This window comes from Venturia canescens, chromosome 4 (assembly GCF_019457755.1).
Source record: "Venturia canescens isolate UGA chromosome 4, ASM1945775v1, whole genome shotgun sequence".
Taxonomy (NCBI): Eukaryota; Metazoa; Arthropoda; class Insecta; order Hymenoptera; family Ichneumonidae; genus Venturia; species Venturia canescens.
The window spans coordinates 20,156,027-20,171,948 of NC_057424.1; the positions used below are offsets into that span (position 1 = coordinate 20,156,027).

The 15,922-nt window shown below is 42.6% G+C and overlaps 2 protein-coding genes across 4 annotated transcripts in view; one reads left to right on the forward strand and one right to left on the reverse strand.

The window, feature by feature from the left end:
• LOC122409898 (hemicentin-1-like) overlaps positions 1 to 15,922 on the reverse strand; it is a 192,635-nt gene that overhangs the window by 50,008 nt on the left and 126,705 nt on the right. For all 3 annotated transcript variants that reach the window (XM_043417793.1, XM_043417792.1, XM_043417794.1), the window contains one exon: positions 13,933 to 14,144. In XM_043417793.1, coding sequence (XP_043273728.1) covers positions 13,933 to 14,144 — 212 coding nt within the window. The remainder of the gene's footprint in view (positions 1 to 13,932; positions 14,145 to 15,922) is intronic.
• The window catches only part of LOC122409900 (glucose dehydrogenase [FAD, quinone]-like), an 89,298-nt gene continuing 79,653 nt past the window's right edge, over positions 6,278 to 15,922 (forward strand). The window contains exon 1 of the mRNA XM_043417798.1: positions 6,278 to 6,389. The gene's annotated coding sequence lies outside the window, so the exon portion shown is untranslated. The remainder of the gene's footprint in view (positions 6,390 to 15,922) is intronic.

A 15,922-nucleotide genomic window follows, 5' to 3' on the forward strand; every position in this document is an offset into this window, starting at 1 on the left:
CTCGATGGAAATTCTACTTCGCGTTATTCATAATATTATTTGTTTACTTCCAAAATTGTGAAGCGCTCATTCAAAATTTAAATTTGAAATTAACCAACGTTTTCACCGTTTATCAAATAATTACCCATTTCACAAGGGAGCCATTATAAATAATATTTTTCCACTCTCCTCAGCTCGTACTCAAGATCGACTCCGTTCATTTTCAACCGATTTTCAAACGAACAAAAACTAGTACGTCCAGTCAATTTTAAAATGCACTTTTGCCAAATGAAATACCGAAAACTCGATCCATGAGAATGCTTTTCAGAGCTTTTTTATTTGATAAAATAATAGAAACTCCAGGAAAAACGATGGATTATTGGTCTCGTTGTACCACATTTGAAATGTTGTGCAAAAACGCTTGGAGGCTTTGACGTCTCCGCAACTCTCCATATTTACCGTAAACAGAAAGATTTAGTAAAAAGATTGAACTTTTTGGAGGTTAATCCTGAAAAGAGTCGGTCCAAGTGTAGACATAAAGTGGAATTAAACAAACGTCCGATTCAGTGGATCAAGTCCGAAGCTTAATTCAATTTGCTCGAGGGTTTCTAATGTGCCGTATTTATTGCAGGTGTGTAAGGATCGATCGACACAACTCAACTCGGGACAGAAGCAATAAGATTGCTTTATCCCGAAGAAGAGAATCGGTACAGTATATTGAGGAATTAAGCCGGGAATAGAAGTCGTCGGTATACAATGGTAGTAGTCGCTTGTCACTATTAACTCAGATCAGCGAAGCGAGGGTGTTAAATCCAATGGCGAGTATCAGGTGGTGCACGAATGATTTCTGAGTATAGCAATAGTCATGTGAATCTTCCCTGAGAAATGGCGGAAGTGTTGTACGAGCCGTGTCGGCACCAGACGATGGGCTAGTGAACAGACGATATATATGAAACTCTCTCTCTCTCGCTCCGTCTCTTTATCGAATATATACAGATATAGAGGTGCTCAGATGTACGAGCATTATTGTAAGTGGTGAGAGATCGCTCTAGTCAGACGCTTCATTCGCTTTTCTCTATCGCCTCTCCTCCTCGCTCGCTTCTTATTCGCTCTCTTTTTCTTTCTCCCCTCTCTCATGCCGCGTATTTCTCGATGCTTTTCACGAGAGAGGGGTTACCCGAAAGGAAATTACTACTCCCTCTCACAGCTCCCTCCGAAAAGCGTTCGACGCAGAACTCTCTCCTTTAGCTCGTGTCGCGCTCACTTGTAAAGTACGCCCTGCGATACCGGAATCGAATTACTACTCTCAAAGTCACAGTCGTTCGCACTTCCTTCCTTTTCTCCTAATGCTCAGTGGTTTCATCATTCCCTCTTTCTCCAGCCTCCCTCCACCTCGCTTTATCTCATCTTTTCTTGTTTCTCATTCTCTCCGTCTCTTTAGCCCTCTCGAACTTTTTCCTCCTATCATGGACGCTTCGACAAATCCGGAGACGAGTTTGAACCTCAACTTTTCGCAGAATCCTCGCCAGTGCTCCCGTCTCTTTCTCACTCAACAATTATAAAGTCGTCCATTGTTTCCTCCTGGCCCCGTTCTTCGCCGCGACGAAAAAGGACCGAAGCGGAGAGTGAAGCGACGACAAAAAGAGAGCTCAACGGTCGACCAGAACTTTTCTTGATATCCAAGTTTCCTCGCAATTGCATGACGCTCCCGGAGAGTATCGCGGTTTAACGCAAGAACAGACAGCTACCTGAACGGAATATCAATAATAATGCAGTAGAGAACTCAGGAAATTTGTCTTGTTACGAATTCAAGCTCCTTTTTAATTTGTTATGCATTGTAATTTGGATAGTGCCTTTCTATTGAAATTACGGTCATTCCATTAGTCTAATTAGCTTCTATAATTGGAAGAATGCAACAATTATGAAATAGCGTAGAAGCGAGGGTAAAAATGTCGGTTGAAAATATGAAATTTTGGAGTGAAATTCATTTCGAAGCAACTAATTAAGAATTTTCATCTTTATGAGCAATTTGTTAAAACAGCAGTTTGTTTTTTTATCGAGATTTTCTCGCTTTGACAATATTTCCATTTCAATTTCACATCGTTACATTTATAGGTGGATCGATCAGATAAATTAACGGGTTTTCAGGGCATTGATTTCTCGTTGATTAACGCTTATTTATATCGAAATAGCCAGGTACTCGAGCATACATAACGAACGGTGTTTGCTCCCGGGACGCATTAATTCTCATAGCCTAATGCGTCGACTATAACTGATCGTGTATTTACATGCGAAAATATAAATGCGCAAACACCCCTCGTCGTGAATTCGCATAGCCATTGATCGTGCGATCCTGAGTGACGGAAGGGCGTATCAGAAGCGCGCAAGAGATAAAACTTCGCTTCTTTCTCAACGTTGAATCATCGATATCGCGTTCCAATGAGTTTTATCTATATGTACGTGTGAGGAGAGAGGAAGTGGCGACACGAGCCCAATGAAATATAGCGTCAAGAGTAGTTAGCACCGCGGAGGGCTCTCCCGCCGATCCTCACTCAGTCGGGTCGTAAACGAAACTCGTGTATCGTCGACGAGAATCAATGTATGAAGGTCCAATTAATCGCGAAGCAAATTGGCCTCGTTACGATCTTTCTCTCTTGCTCTTCTTCCGTTCCTCGTTTCAAGCCCTCCATTGCCACTTGTAGATCTTAATTAACTATTCTCGATATCGAGAGAGGATTTTTGGATTAATCGAGAGCACTCGAATCCGAAAATAATCGCTCGTACAACTTGCTTTTCGCAAAAGCTTTGAAGCCAACTTTTATTAAACGAGATTCAATATCTTGGCGCGGTCATTTTTTATTCGCATGGTACGTCTAGTCTCACGATATTCGAGTTAATAGAATGAGTGGAAAAAGCGTCCTCGCGAACTTCGCATTACGAAGAATTTAAAGAATTTCATTCTCTCGGTACAAATGGAATTTCAGAGTAGTATTTTTTCATTGAAAAGCGATGAACAGCGCGTCCACTTCTGCCCAGAACCAAATTCCTCAGCGAGTTGTTGTTCTCATTTATTTTTCATGCACTGTTGGATGTTCGAAAACAATTACATGCAGGTTTTATGCACTGTTTCGTCAAAAGGGAGGGCAATAATCCTCATGGAACAGGCTCCCGTTAGAAAGCATTGTTTCGAGAAAACTGGTAAAAAAAAAAAAAAAAAAAAAAAAATTTGAAGTTTATGACATTACGAGTCGAAATCTCATGACGAAGTTGAACGAGTTTCGGAGGATCAAAACTCGCAGCTTCGACCGGATTTTGAGATTCTGATAATGAGATCTACTCCGAGAGCTCTCCCAATTGCTTTCCCCTCTTTCTTTGTGCCTTCGATTCTCCCTGTACTTTAACGATTCAATTTAGGAAGAACGATCACGTGAGCCCATCATCGAGAACGATTTCCTTCCAGTCGATCTCGCGGTTGTCCTCGAAACTGCAGCAATGGAAATGGGCGAAGCTGCAGGGGTTAATCCTGGCTGATGTGTGTATGAGCAAACATTCGCTTTCGGTAGTTCTCTTCGCGTATATACATACATACATAGACGTGTGTTTTACACACAGCGGATGCACATCTGTGCCAATATACAGCCGAAATTGAATTTACCAAGCACTCCGAGAGAGACTTGCGGCAGTATCGATCTTTTACAGTCCTCTCCTCATCGGGAAACACGACAACAAGCTTATCTTATCTGTTGAGATCTGCTCTTCGTCATTTTTAATCACAACAATGAGATGAGGATATGCGCGTTCTTTTGTTTCCTCATTTCGCTTTGAAATTATTACCAATTAATTTGGATTCGCCGATGATTACCGTTGTATCGATCATTCCAAAGACATTTCATTCAGAATTTTGACGAGTCGCGCGTGTGCGCTTCTCTTCGAGGCTCGATGAATATTTAGAACGGTAATAACGAGGGAGCTGCCGAAAAATTTTCTGGGATTTCGTTTCGTAACAGAAGTAATTCGATATGCGATCGAAGGTAGCGGAGTCTTTTTGTTTGAAGTGGAGTAAAAAAGAAAAAAATTGACGAATAGTGAATGTAATAGGATAAAAAGATGAAAAAAGGGATGGAAAAACAGGTGCGAAAGAAGAAAAGAGAATGAAGATGTATTTGCTAGACTCGATTTGAATAAACTTTGGCTCGTGAGTCGCGCGACGAAAGGATATCGTTCTCTCGTTCATCCCCCCGCCTGCTCTTGTACAGGAACGATGTTTGCCCGAATGCCACTTCGTATGCTATCGACGTAGGTAAGAAACGTACGTAAGTACGTGCACATTTTCCGGAAGGTTCAACAGCAGAAAACGATTCGAAAGTACACGTTTGCATTTCTTTAGGAAGAAATGTTACTAGGCAGAGAATTTTTCGACGACACGAATACTCCCTTTTTCGCTTCTTTCTCATTCCTCGTCTCTGGCGAGGAAGCGAGGGGAGCTTATATAGCGGGTGCACAGTGACTGAATACATTTTTCTAGTAACGAACGTTCTCTGTGCATATCAATTTCTCATTGTCGAACGTGAGTATATTTTTTGTCACAATCGCTGTATGAATAAAAATCGAATAAAGTCAAAGTGCGGCACGATGTTTTAAAGTTTTGCGGGCTGAATTCGAACGACGGGAAAATGTTCAAATTGCGAATAAACTTGTGAGCAATTTTGCTGATCGATATTGCAGGTGCTTTTCTTCGCTTGGAACCGCAGTCTCGCCTCTTTTGATGCAAGCAATAAAACGATGAAAATTCTATAAAATTTTTCTTCCCCCCACGCAACTCGTACTACGTACCAAGTTCCACTCCTCGGGCTCCGCATTTTTTTTTCTTCAATTTCATCGCATCCTCTCTTTGAAGTAAAACAAATCTGTACAGATACATGAGAGCCTTACGCTACCCCTGGGAACCGGAAGCGCAGCAGGGGGGAGCCGAGTGAACCGGAAGTGATTGATCCTCCACTGGCACTCATCGTACTTCGACGAATATCCATGCATGTCCTTTTTTTTCAAACTCCCTACTGTCCTTCTCTTTCCCTTTTTGTCTCGCCCCTTCCTCATTGCATTCTGATCGAAAGCTATGGCTTTAGTATAGGCACGGTAGCCACGTGACTCCTGTACAAAACCAAATGGCCTCACGTTGCCAGGCTAGTAATAAATATCGGATACCCCGGACGGATTTCAATACCAGGCCTCGACGCGAGCCACACCCCTGCAGTCAAACTCTTCCACATATCCGATCAAAGCCCCTATTTTCAAAACACTTTTTAACGACGAGTCAGACTTGGACACCTTTCGAATATAAAAGCAAATTAATTTTTTAATCTTCATAAGCGTTTTATAAATGTACGCTGCTGAGGCTATTTGAAAATTCTGCTACGAGGATTATCACGAAGCCGCCGCGCCGGGGTCTAACTACTTTTCATCGGTCGTTATTTTTTTTTCACCCAAACAAATTGTTGATCGCTGTAAATCCTCTTGATATTTCATATACAATATTTGACTTTCGTTGTATATTGCTCTCCAACATTGGGGATACTGTTATTTTATTTAGCCGTATGTTCTGCTTCATTTTTGTTCTCTCGCACTCAGCAGCGATGCAGTGACATCGATCGCTTAAGCCGTTGTTAAATTTTCATGCCCAACAGACCTTTTCGTTCTTCTGCTCCGGCACAAAGGTAGTTACACTCAAACACGCTTGTCCACCTCGATTTATCTCTAGAAATTTTTTCTCTCAGTGGATGAATTTAATGAGGAATTGTTGGAAATAATTAACAAGTAAAATTGTGTATATGTCGTAGGATTATAATGAGGGCGTACTCCATCGAGCCTGATGTGAGAACGCGAATTCGTTTTCCTGCTTCATATACAATTTCGATGCGAAAAGATATTCCATCGTCCTCGATAAAAGTTTATTCATCGCGTGAACGATTTCTACCTCCGCGTACTCTTTTCCATTTTATTAATTATTCAAATCCCACATCGTTTAGGTACACTTCTTTCCCAATGGTGCTCCCCCGTTCAATCAAATCCCAGCTGCAAGATCGAGCGCGATCATACGAGATGGGAAAAAATTCAGAGTGAATCCAGCACCTGTATATATATATACGTATATATAGAAATATTTATATGATCCAGAAGCAATTATTCAGATACAGAAGTAACCCAGAGCTTGATCGTAACTCCGTTTGAGCAAAGACTCATTCCCGTTTATCACTTCACTCTTCGTATTTCAGACGAGGATTCAATTCACGGAGCATCCGTTTCCTCGATTCGCGATGATATCGATATGATAGTCACATCCAATGGAACGGATCGATGATTCGCGGCGGTCCAATACGAAGATGAATTTCGGTTCTCTCTACCTTATAAAAGTGAGTGAATATTTTATTCAATTGAAAATTATTCCACTGACTTCGATAGATTCATCAATGGTACACACAGTGCTTATCAAAATACTCTTCCGAAATTAGCCAATTTCCCGGATAGAGAGTGTTATTAAGCAGTAATCAGCTGCTATTATGAAATATTATTCAATCATATTTTAGGCAGGAAGTTTGTAAGTGGATTGACAGGATAATGGTAAGAAATATCGAATCCCCGGGGATACTGATTCGATTGGAATTCATTCGACACTCATCGGTGGCCTTCGGCGTTATTCGAACCGACAGCAATCTGCGAGTTATCCGTTGCTAATTATAGCTTCCGCGAATCCCTCGCTGCATTTCTCGAGTTACTGACATGGTTTCTCCAGTTGTGGATGCATTATTGACCGGAGATCCGCTCGAGAATGTTCCGCGGTAATACGAGGGCTGCAGACTCGAGGCAGGAGTCAAACCCGCACAAAACCGTCTCGAATCGATAGCAACGAATGAATTTCTAACCGCGTCAAAAATAACATTCCTCTTTCCTTTTCGTTCTCCATCCACAAGTGGTTCAGTGACGAAAGCTGTCGTGATGGAGAGAGTAAATCGCGTGTCGCGTGTCTTCCGACTCTTTAGGAGAAGCTGCTCTTTAAAACACTGCGAAAGTTTACGTTTTGGTGGAGAGAAGTAGCTTACGAACGTACCGGCAGTTGGATGATTCGATGCTTAAGTGGGCCTAATTTAGAGCTGATAAGTGAGCGTCGTAACGACTAAGCAAAGTCGCAACTACCCTTTCAAGAGCTAGTGGCTGACTTTTTTCTCTTTTTTTCATTCCCCTCCCCGAAGAACGAGCTGTTACTCTAAATTATACGAAAATTACCTGAAAAAAAAACCGGTGTCGAACTGCTTAGAACCCCAGTTTGCAACATGCATGGATGCATTTATAAAAGGGAATAAAATCGAGTTGAATAGCCTCCCATTTTTGGAGTATTTCGGAGGATTAATCCAGAAATAAAAGGGTCAGATAGCTTCTACTTGCACTCCCTTCCATTGCTCGGCCTTCCTTCCCGTTCTATTTTTCTTCCTGCCTAATATAAGTTCCGCGAGAAATAGTGGCGATATATTTTTTCAGGGTAATTGGGCAGCAGATGGTGCGAATTAAAGCTGAATATAAGATCCTTCCTTAGAAATGCACAGCTGCACAAGTTTTTAATTAAATATTAAACATCGAGGGCAAAATATCCGAAAATGTACGATTCTTAGTGTTTTATACATATTTATGACGTTCGCGAGAAGAGGGACAGGGATGAGGAAAGATGGCGAGGAACGAATGTGCGATTCTTCGCATTTTTGGAGTCGGGAACGCGAGCATTCATCACTCCCGCGGAAAGCAAAAGGAGTCATAGTTTTCAATTTACTATGAGGAGTCCAGGACAAAACTGCTCGGTGATCTTTCCTCCCGTTCTCTCAATTTCATACGCCGGAGGTTTGCAGATTTTCAGGGCTGTCCACCGAGAGAATTATGAAGGAGCAGAGCACGTTCGAGAAACGCTTTCGGAGAGCTTGCAAAGGGAAAAGTGGCCACGATTGGTACAAAGTGATTTTAAGTGAGCCCGCGTGTTCATATCGTTTCGAAATATACACAGATATATTAAAGGCCTCGCGTGCGTTCACGCCAAGGCTAGCAAAAGTTCGCCGGCTCTCTGAGATATGGCTGCAAATATTAAAATCTGGCCGGTAAACGGGGCTGCGAAAAGATGGCGCGGACTCTCAGGGCTGGCTCTAAAGTTCCGGCATCAATATATTATGTGCATATAAAAACAAGGGGCGAGTAGAGAAAGAGAGGATTATAAGACATTGGGATATTAAAAAGATCTCGTAGCTGAATCGTATCGTTGTAAAGAGGGAATAATGCAACCTGACCGCGCGAGAAGTGCCGTTCCGCAACTCTCGACAAGCTCTGACGTCGAACGTGAACTCCGATCGAAATAGTTCGTCGCTGATTGCGAGGTTGATTTTGCCATCCGAGTCAATGAATTATTTCAAGTTTCAGGGGCGAATTAGATCTTCTGAAACATTTATGATTTTCATTCTCGACGGACCGAGTTGAAGGCTCGCAGCAAATGACGGATTTATGTGGGAAACTTATTCGCGAGGTTGGACGAGTGTCGCGAGAGGTTGGAGCATGAATTGAACGCGAGGGGAATAGCAGATAATGTTTTTCGAATGAAACCTCACTTGTACCGGTTATAACACAGCAGACTTCCGTTACGTATATAAATACCCGAAGAATCTTCTTTGAGAAAATAGCTCCGCGCATACGTAACGCGAACCTCGCTCTTTTCCCTTGATTATAAGAGCGATAACGGGAGGCTGGCACTGGCGCGCCCCAGCACCATTGCGGCGATGCATCAAAGTCCATGCGCGGCAATATACTTTCACGGGAAAAGCGTATATTGCAAAGTATGGACTTTTCCCAAGCGGTGTACAAATGTGGAGTAAAAATTGTCGAGAGTCTTTGGTATTAAAAAAAATTGACGATATGCATCACGCAAACGTAGAGGCAAAATAAGCTTACTTTCAATCGCCCCTTTTACCGCTTTTTTACTCCTTTTCTCGAATTTATTTCGTTCTCCTTTCCTCTTTGTACACATTACAATACTACTCTAGGCCAAACCGGATGAAATAAGTTCGGGAAACATATTTTTCTAAACCACTTTTTTCAAGCGTGGCAAATTTTCATATTCATACACTCAGCGAAAATATTGAAGGAGCATGAACATTCTCAATGCTCATTGTGATTTTTGACAGATTGCAACCCCGTAAAAAGTGATCGTATAGAGAATCAAAAAAAGCATTTTACGGATCGAAGTGAAATGTTTTTCACTCTTTTTTCCACGTACTCCGTTCCTTTTCTGCGACAGTCGCAACGAACGGTAGGACGACTCTGAGAACTCGGATCAATATAATTTTTCCAAACTTTCAAAAAATGACTTTTTGCACACGGTTTTCCACATAATCCGATTCTCTTTTACAAATATTGTCTTAAAAAACCAAATTGCTAGGTCCGTTGAGCTCGAAATGTGCCTGAAAATTCTGGAAAAATCAACAATTCATTAATCGGCATCAGCACGAGCACTGCCGAGGCGAGTGATCCACGTCCGGAGATCGCACGGTCAGTTTTACACTCCTCAGGTCTTAAATTTTTAATGTTCCCATGAAGTTGGGCTCGTAACTGCGAAATAAGAGTCCGAGACCTCGCTAATGCAGGGCGATGAATAGTTGAGGACGCCTGCGGTGGGGGGCGTGCCATCGGGTTCCCCTTCTCCAAGATCATTCCATCTCGAGGCTCGAGACGAATTTACACGTGTATGCACGCGCGGTATGGATGATTCGTCGAGGTGTTGGATCTCCGAGAGAGCTTAGTCTGCTCGCCCTCTCGTGCCCTTGTGCCAGAGTAGTTCAGTAAGCCAAAAGCCACGAGCGCAGAGGATGCGGTGGCGTTTATAGTCTCGTCCAATTGTGTGTATGAGCGCGTGCGAGTGTGCGTGTGTGTGTGTGTGTACGTGTGTACGTGTACGTATTTTAAGATGGCAGGAGGACGGAGGATGTCGAGGAAGAAGCCCTTCCGTTATGCACGAGACTAACCTTTCGCACTTTCTGCAAGCATCTAACTCCCGCTTTCGCTTCCGTGCTCGGAGAGCCGCGTCTTTGTCGCATTTCCTGTTGAAGCATTCTCACTTGCACGAGAATAGCACAATTTACTGGTCTCGCAATTTCATTACAGCGCCTCTGTTTCTCTTTCTTACGGTGGTGTTCTCTCCCTCTCTCACGCTTCGCCACATGCCCACGGAATTCATGGTGTTGCTTGGGATTCAAGAATTCCAAAGTTCTCAAGCGCACCGAGTTTCCCAAACTTACAAGGGATTACTCCTTTCGACTTTCACTCGCTCGTTTTCCTACTTTGAGCGAACACATCAGCTGATCGCCTTCACACACAAATTAAGTTTTCAACAAACGATCATTCTAAATTGGTGAAATTCTTAAGGGACCTTCGCGCCAATGCCAGATTTCGTTCAAGTAATTTATGTTCAAAGCAGCTCCAAAATACTATTCCCAGAGAAATCCCTCGAAGCTCTTTTCAGTGAACACTTTGCAATTGGGATTGGAGTTTCAGCCGATGCAGTGCGAGCCTCTTTTGAAACAGAAACTCATACACGCTTTCCGCAAGTTTCTCTCGCGATATGCGATAAACATAAACTTTCGGGCTCTGATGAGTACTCCGGGTTTGTCTAGTATACCGAAAAACTTTGCTTCTGTCATGCAAAAGAGTTTGTTTCATGGATGTGCCCTTTGAGTCGGTCACACTGAATATAAGTGCGTTAATCTACTTATGCTCGTCAGGTCACTAAAGTCCTTTTTCCCTCGTTGTATACAGAGTCAACATTAAGAAAGAGAGCAAACGAAATAGAGAGAGAGAGAGAGAGATTGAATTGGGAACCTTCGCTTGAGCAGCGAGCACTGGATCAGCCGAAACTCTCGTGCGCTTTAATTGACTCTTTTCAATAAAGTGCTCTGAATATCTCTGAATCTTTGCGCTTCGATGACAACGGTATTTCACGCGTGACAAAAGCTCCACGACATTCGAGAATATGTGGGCGCCCCGAACATCTCGTATCAGGAGAAAAACCATTTTCCATTCGCTCCACTAGCGCTGATTTATGATGTATCTTGAAGCAATACTCCTGGTGTATATCGAAATAGGAGTAACCTCTTTTCTCTGGCTCGCACGGGTGTAACGGAAGACAGAGTATAAAACGGTGCTGGGACAGCATGGACGAGACGAGAAAGGGGTTAACCCCGAAATTATCGTAGCCTACCCTCTTTCTCTAACCTCCCGAGTCCAGGGCAATAGTTCTCGGGGCTCTTCGATTTATGTGCTTCATAAATTCATACCATTCGAGCGAAGCGTTTTTCAAACCTTTTTTTAATCCCCATGTATCTTCTCTATTACTTTTATCAATTTATCTTCTTCTTTTTTCCACGCAGATGGATAAACTTCGCATTTCCAAAATTTCTTTCGTTTCGTTGAAGTTTTTATTTTTTTGACAGCAAGATAATGGGCGAACGAACTTTATTGTTTATTATGCGTTCCGTTGCAGTGCGATTCGGACCGGTCAAACGAAAGGTGGCGCAAGATTCGAGCACGCTTCGTTGAACGACCACGGGGTGAATTTTTTAGGTGGAACATAAAATGTGATACCTTGTTTTATTCAGGCTGGATAAATTTCATTGAAAAGGAATACGATTAATTTCAATCGAGCGAATGCATTTTTCTCGCTGTTATTGCGGTATAATGGATCGATTTGAATTGTATATGGAGTTAGAGTTGAGGAGGGATGGAATATTGAATACAGGAGCAGCTGCGAGCTGCTGGGATAATGCATTATCGAAATAAAAGTCCGCGTTAATGGGCCGAAGAGTTATACATGGACGGGGAGAAAGATAGAAGCAGGATAAAAATGGTGATGGTTAATTAAGAAGTTAACGATGGATTGTGCCGTCGAGCGTGGTCTGGCCCATGCTCCATATCCATAATCGTCCATAAATATTTACAAATCCGCTGGTAAACAAAATATTCCAAGTTCGTGAAAAAAAGTAGTGAAAATCTTCGAATCTTCCGCCGTTTCGTTTTTCACTGATCGATTGTATTTATACTCGTACACGAATTTACATGCCCTCTCGGGAGCAAATTCGAGCGCAGAGTAAAACGTGCCAAGTTTTTCATAGATTTTTGAAATTCTAATATCGCCTGCTCCAATCGTTTGTCTCCTCGGTACTCGTCAAACTCCGTATCTCACTCTCCTCACCCGACGACGGAGGTCGTTGCTTCTCGAAAACACGAGATTATATATTCGGAGAATGATATGCATGTAGCTCTGCTCGAGGATGCGAAGCCTGGGGGGAGTGTAGAAGGGAGAAATATGGGTCACGGCTTCGTTCGAATTCATCCGTAAGAGAAAGAGAGATTATATTACAGCTATGCACGCCCACTTTGAGTGCACTCGCCAAGTTTCTGATTCCAGCAAGCTTTCAGCATAGATACACTCGAGAGCAGATCGTTAAAGCTCTGAAATATGACGATATATTTATATGTGCGAGTATATACGCAGGCTCTGTGTATATGCGTATTTACTGAAGGGAACATTTGTTCATGCTAATGGAGACAAGAGAACGTCAGCGTGCTAATTGTCCTGGTGTTTAATTAAGCCTCAAATTATTTCCTTAACGAGGAGCGCTAACCTCCGTTCTTCCCCTTTCTCGTCTCAGTGGCGGTGCTCCGCGGCTGAACGTCCTGAACGTCTTTCGCGAATCCACGGCCACGCTTTGCTCATACGCAACGTCTCCGTTTTTCAATTATCCTTAATGAAAGGTGACTATAATTCTCAGAGAGGAGGGGGAAGCCTCGCTCGTCGTCGCTGAAATCTTAATTCTCATTTCCGATCTCATGGTGCAGTTGTTATACACAGTGAGACAATGAAAAAAGTGTTTCCGACTGACCGTACAAAGATCGATGCGCTCGAGCGAGCCTGCTTTCAACCAATTTTGTTACATTCTTCGCTCATCTTTGCTGGCAACTCGTTATTTTTCCTCCCCGTGGAAATATCCCCAGCACAAAGCACCCGTTGTCCGGTACAGAGAATGAAAAACAGACTCGAACGAGAAAGCACGAAGACTGATAAGTCCGGTCTCGGCATTGCGAGGACGGAACGGAGCAAAGTCGTTGTCTATGAATGGGGAAGAAAACGTCGATGCTCGCCGATCGACAATGTTGCGTCTTTCATCTCTTAGCCGATGATGGACGCGTCCTGTATTATCGTGACAAAAAGCTTAGACATGCATCGGCACGTTTGTCTCGTGCTTTGCTGCTCTCTCACAATGAATGAACGCGATGAGCTATCCGACGTTGAAACGACATAATCCAGAAACTTTGAGGGACCAATCTTCTCCGATGAAAGTATCGAGCTTCGAATTCCTTCGGTTTTTCTTCTCCCTCGCCTCTTTGTTCCTGTGCCTTTAAAAACTTTTTTTTTCTTTTTCTCTTTCCACTCGTCTGTCGGTTTCGAATCAAGTTTCTTCAGCTCCTGTTTGTCGTAGCTGATGGACGTCGCCGCGCGATCCTCATCCTCATTTTCATTAGTTTGTCCTGCTCCGCGTTTTTTTACGTGAATCATTTTCTTCCTGGCCTTTATGAAAGTAAAAAATTCCTGGGGATCCGAAGAGATCTGACAACGGGGCTTGGTTTATATTGTGAGTAATGACGCGTCGGGGAGCAAGAGATGTTTTCAAAATGCTCGAAATGCTTTCACCGAGAAACCCCACGCCTCTTACCTCGTATTTGTCAAATGAATTTGTTGATCGAATATAATATTGAGAATATTATAAAATCATCGTCGAATTACTCCGATAAAAAGTCTGATCGGTAGAGAAATTTACACTTTTAGAATGATCGAGTTTTATTCGAAGTGAAATTGTTCAGTCACACACTTACCAATGACGGAAAGGTTGTACCGGAAATTCCTCGTTTGGCCCTGACCGAAATCGACTCGGCATCGATAAATCGCTGCGTCGTGCCGTTTGATGTCGTCGAGAGCAAGAACCGCAGGGCTCGAAACGCCTGTGCGGAAATAAGCCCTTGTACCAAAGACTCTTCTGTCGGACATGTGATCCGCTTCGCTAAGCACTTTCCCACGTACGTCGACGCTGTAACACGAAAAATTCGATAGGAACTTATGAAATAAATTCTAGCGAATGTCCTTTACTGTTTTCTGAAAGAACGAACTTTATTCGTTTTGTCTTTTTAGATTGGAATCATTTTTATATTTCGCTATTTCCATCGATTTTCTTTAAAGTTTATTCTCGTTGTTCGCTCCACTGCATGCGAGAGGTTTTTTGTTTTCGCGATTTTACGAAGATTCCTCACTCTCTTTCTCGCTCTGTAGGTGCTGGATTATTGGAAATTCAATCAACGAAACTTCGGGAATGATCGAGAGTTGGAATTCAAGCCGATTTCACGGAAGTTTCGACAATTCCGAGTACAGTCATTAATCTTAACGAATTCACCGATTCCCTCGTTCCTTGCCCCTCGCTCGTACCTCGTTTTCGCTCTCCGATTGGACTAATTTGTAATTTCAACCCGTACGTATAATTATCACACGAATACTTTTGCGGAAATGTAAACGTAGCCCGGATAACTGGCGTGTGCTCAAATTCGTCCCGTTAGCTGAGTTCGATTATCGCGATGGCTCGTTCCGGTTCGTCGGTGTTCTAATTTCCCGCGAATCGACATGTATACCGTGACTGATAATACGGGGTTTTGTATACAGCGAGAGCCTTCGAGTGGAAATGTGAGTATTTTTTGGAGTGAGCAATGTTAATCTTTCTCACTGCATTACTCCACTTTCATAGCATTTTTCTTTTTGCTTTTTTTTTTTGCACCTGAGAATAACTAAAACAACGATTGGAGCAAGTCGAAATAATTTGGAAATCCATCACTGCTCATTTTCCATTTCCGAGAGTGTATTTATGCACGCGCAAAGATCATCCGGTACACGACTTATTGAGATTTTTATCCGCTAGAGATCGAAATCCGTAGTTGAAAGGGATTTAACCGGCGTGGAGTATTGGAGCCGAGTAATCATTGGGACTGTGAGAGAGCGATGTTCTTTTTTTTTTTTTTTTTATTTGCTTTTTCACTCGTAGATAGAGAGCTGCAGATTCGCAGTTTTTCTTCTCATTTCTTTCGTTCGATTCACGCTCCGATATGCGGCTGTACGAAAGTTCGATTTCCTCTTTCTCTCTCCGCGGGCTCTTACGACGAGTATACAGCTTCAACTTCGCTGCCATTTAAACCGAGGTTTAGTCCTGAAATCCCGATCTTACGGCCCCTTGATAATACTATAATGTATAAATATATATGCACCGAGTCGAGGCCTTTTCTTCTTTCATCCCTTCGAGATGGATAACAAAAAAACATAAAGCCGAGATCCAGATATTGTGAACAACACAATAGTTCTGATAGCTTTGTAAAATGCACTTTCTACACTTATATAAAAACTCTTTTCCGTTAAAAGCCCCTTTAAATCCTTGTTTAAGCTTATATTTGTCGAGGTAAATGTGAAAAAAGGATCGTTAAATTTTATTCCGATCCTTTTTACAATATTCTCACCCCCCCAGCGCGGAGACACGCTCGAAATGCGCATCTTTCGGACTTGCTGACTTATTCACTCCCGTACGATTTGACGAGAACAAGCCCCGAGAGAAAAGCGAGACGAAAAATCGATAAAGTTCGACGAAAATGTCGGTTGTTTAAAAACAACTTGTACTGCTAAAATTCATTTACGAAAAATCTATGCCCGCGTTGATCCCGAAATAAATCTTCATTCTCGAAATGAAGTTGGGAAAATGAATGACAGACTCGGGCGTTTTGGGTTTGGAGCTCGTATATATATAGATTTTTCGGGGGCGAGTATTCAATGCAA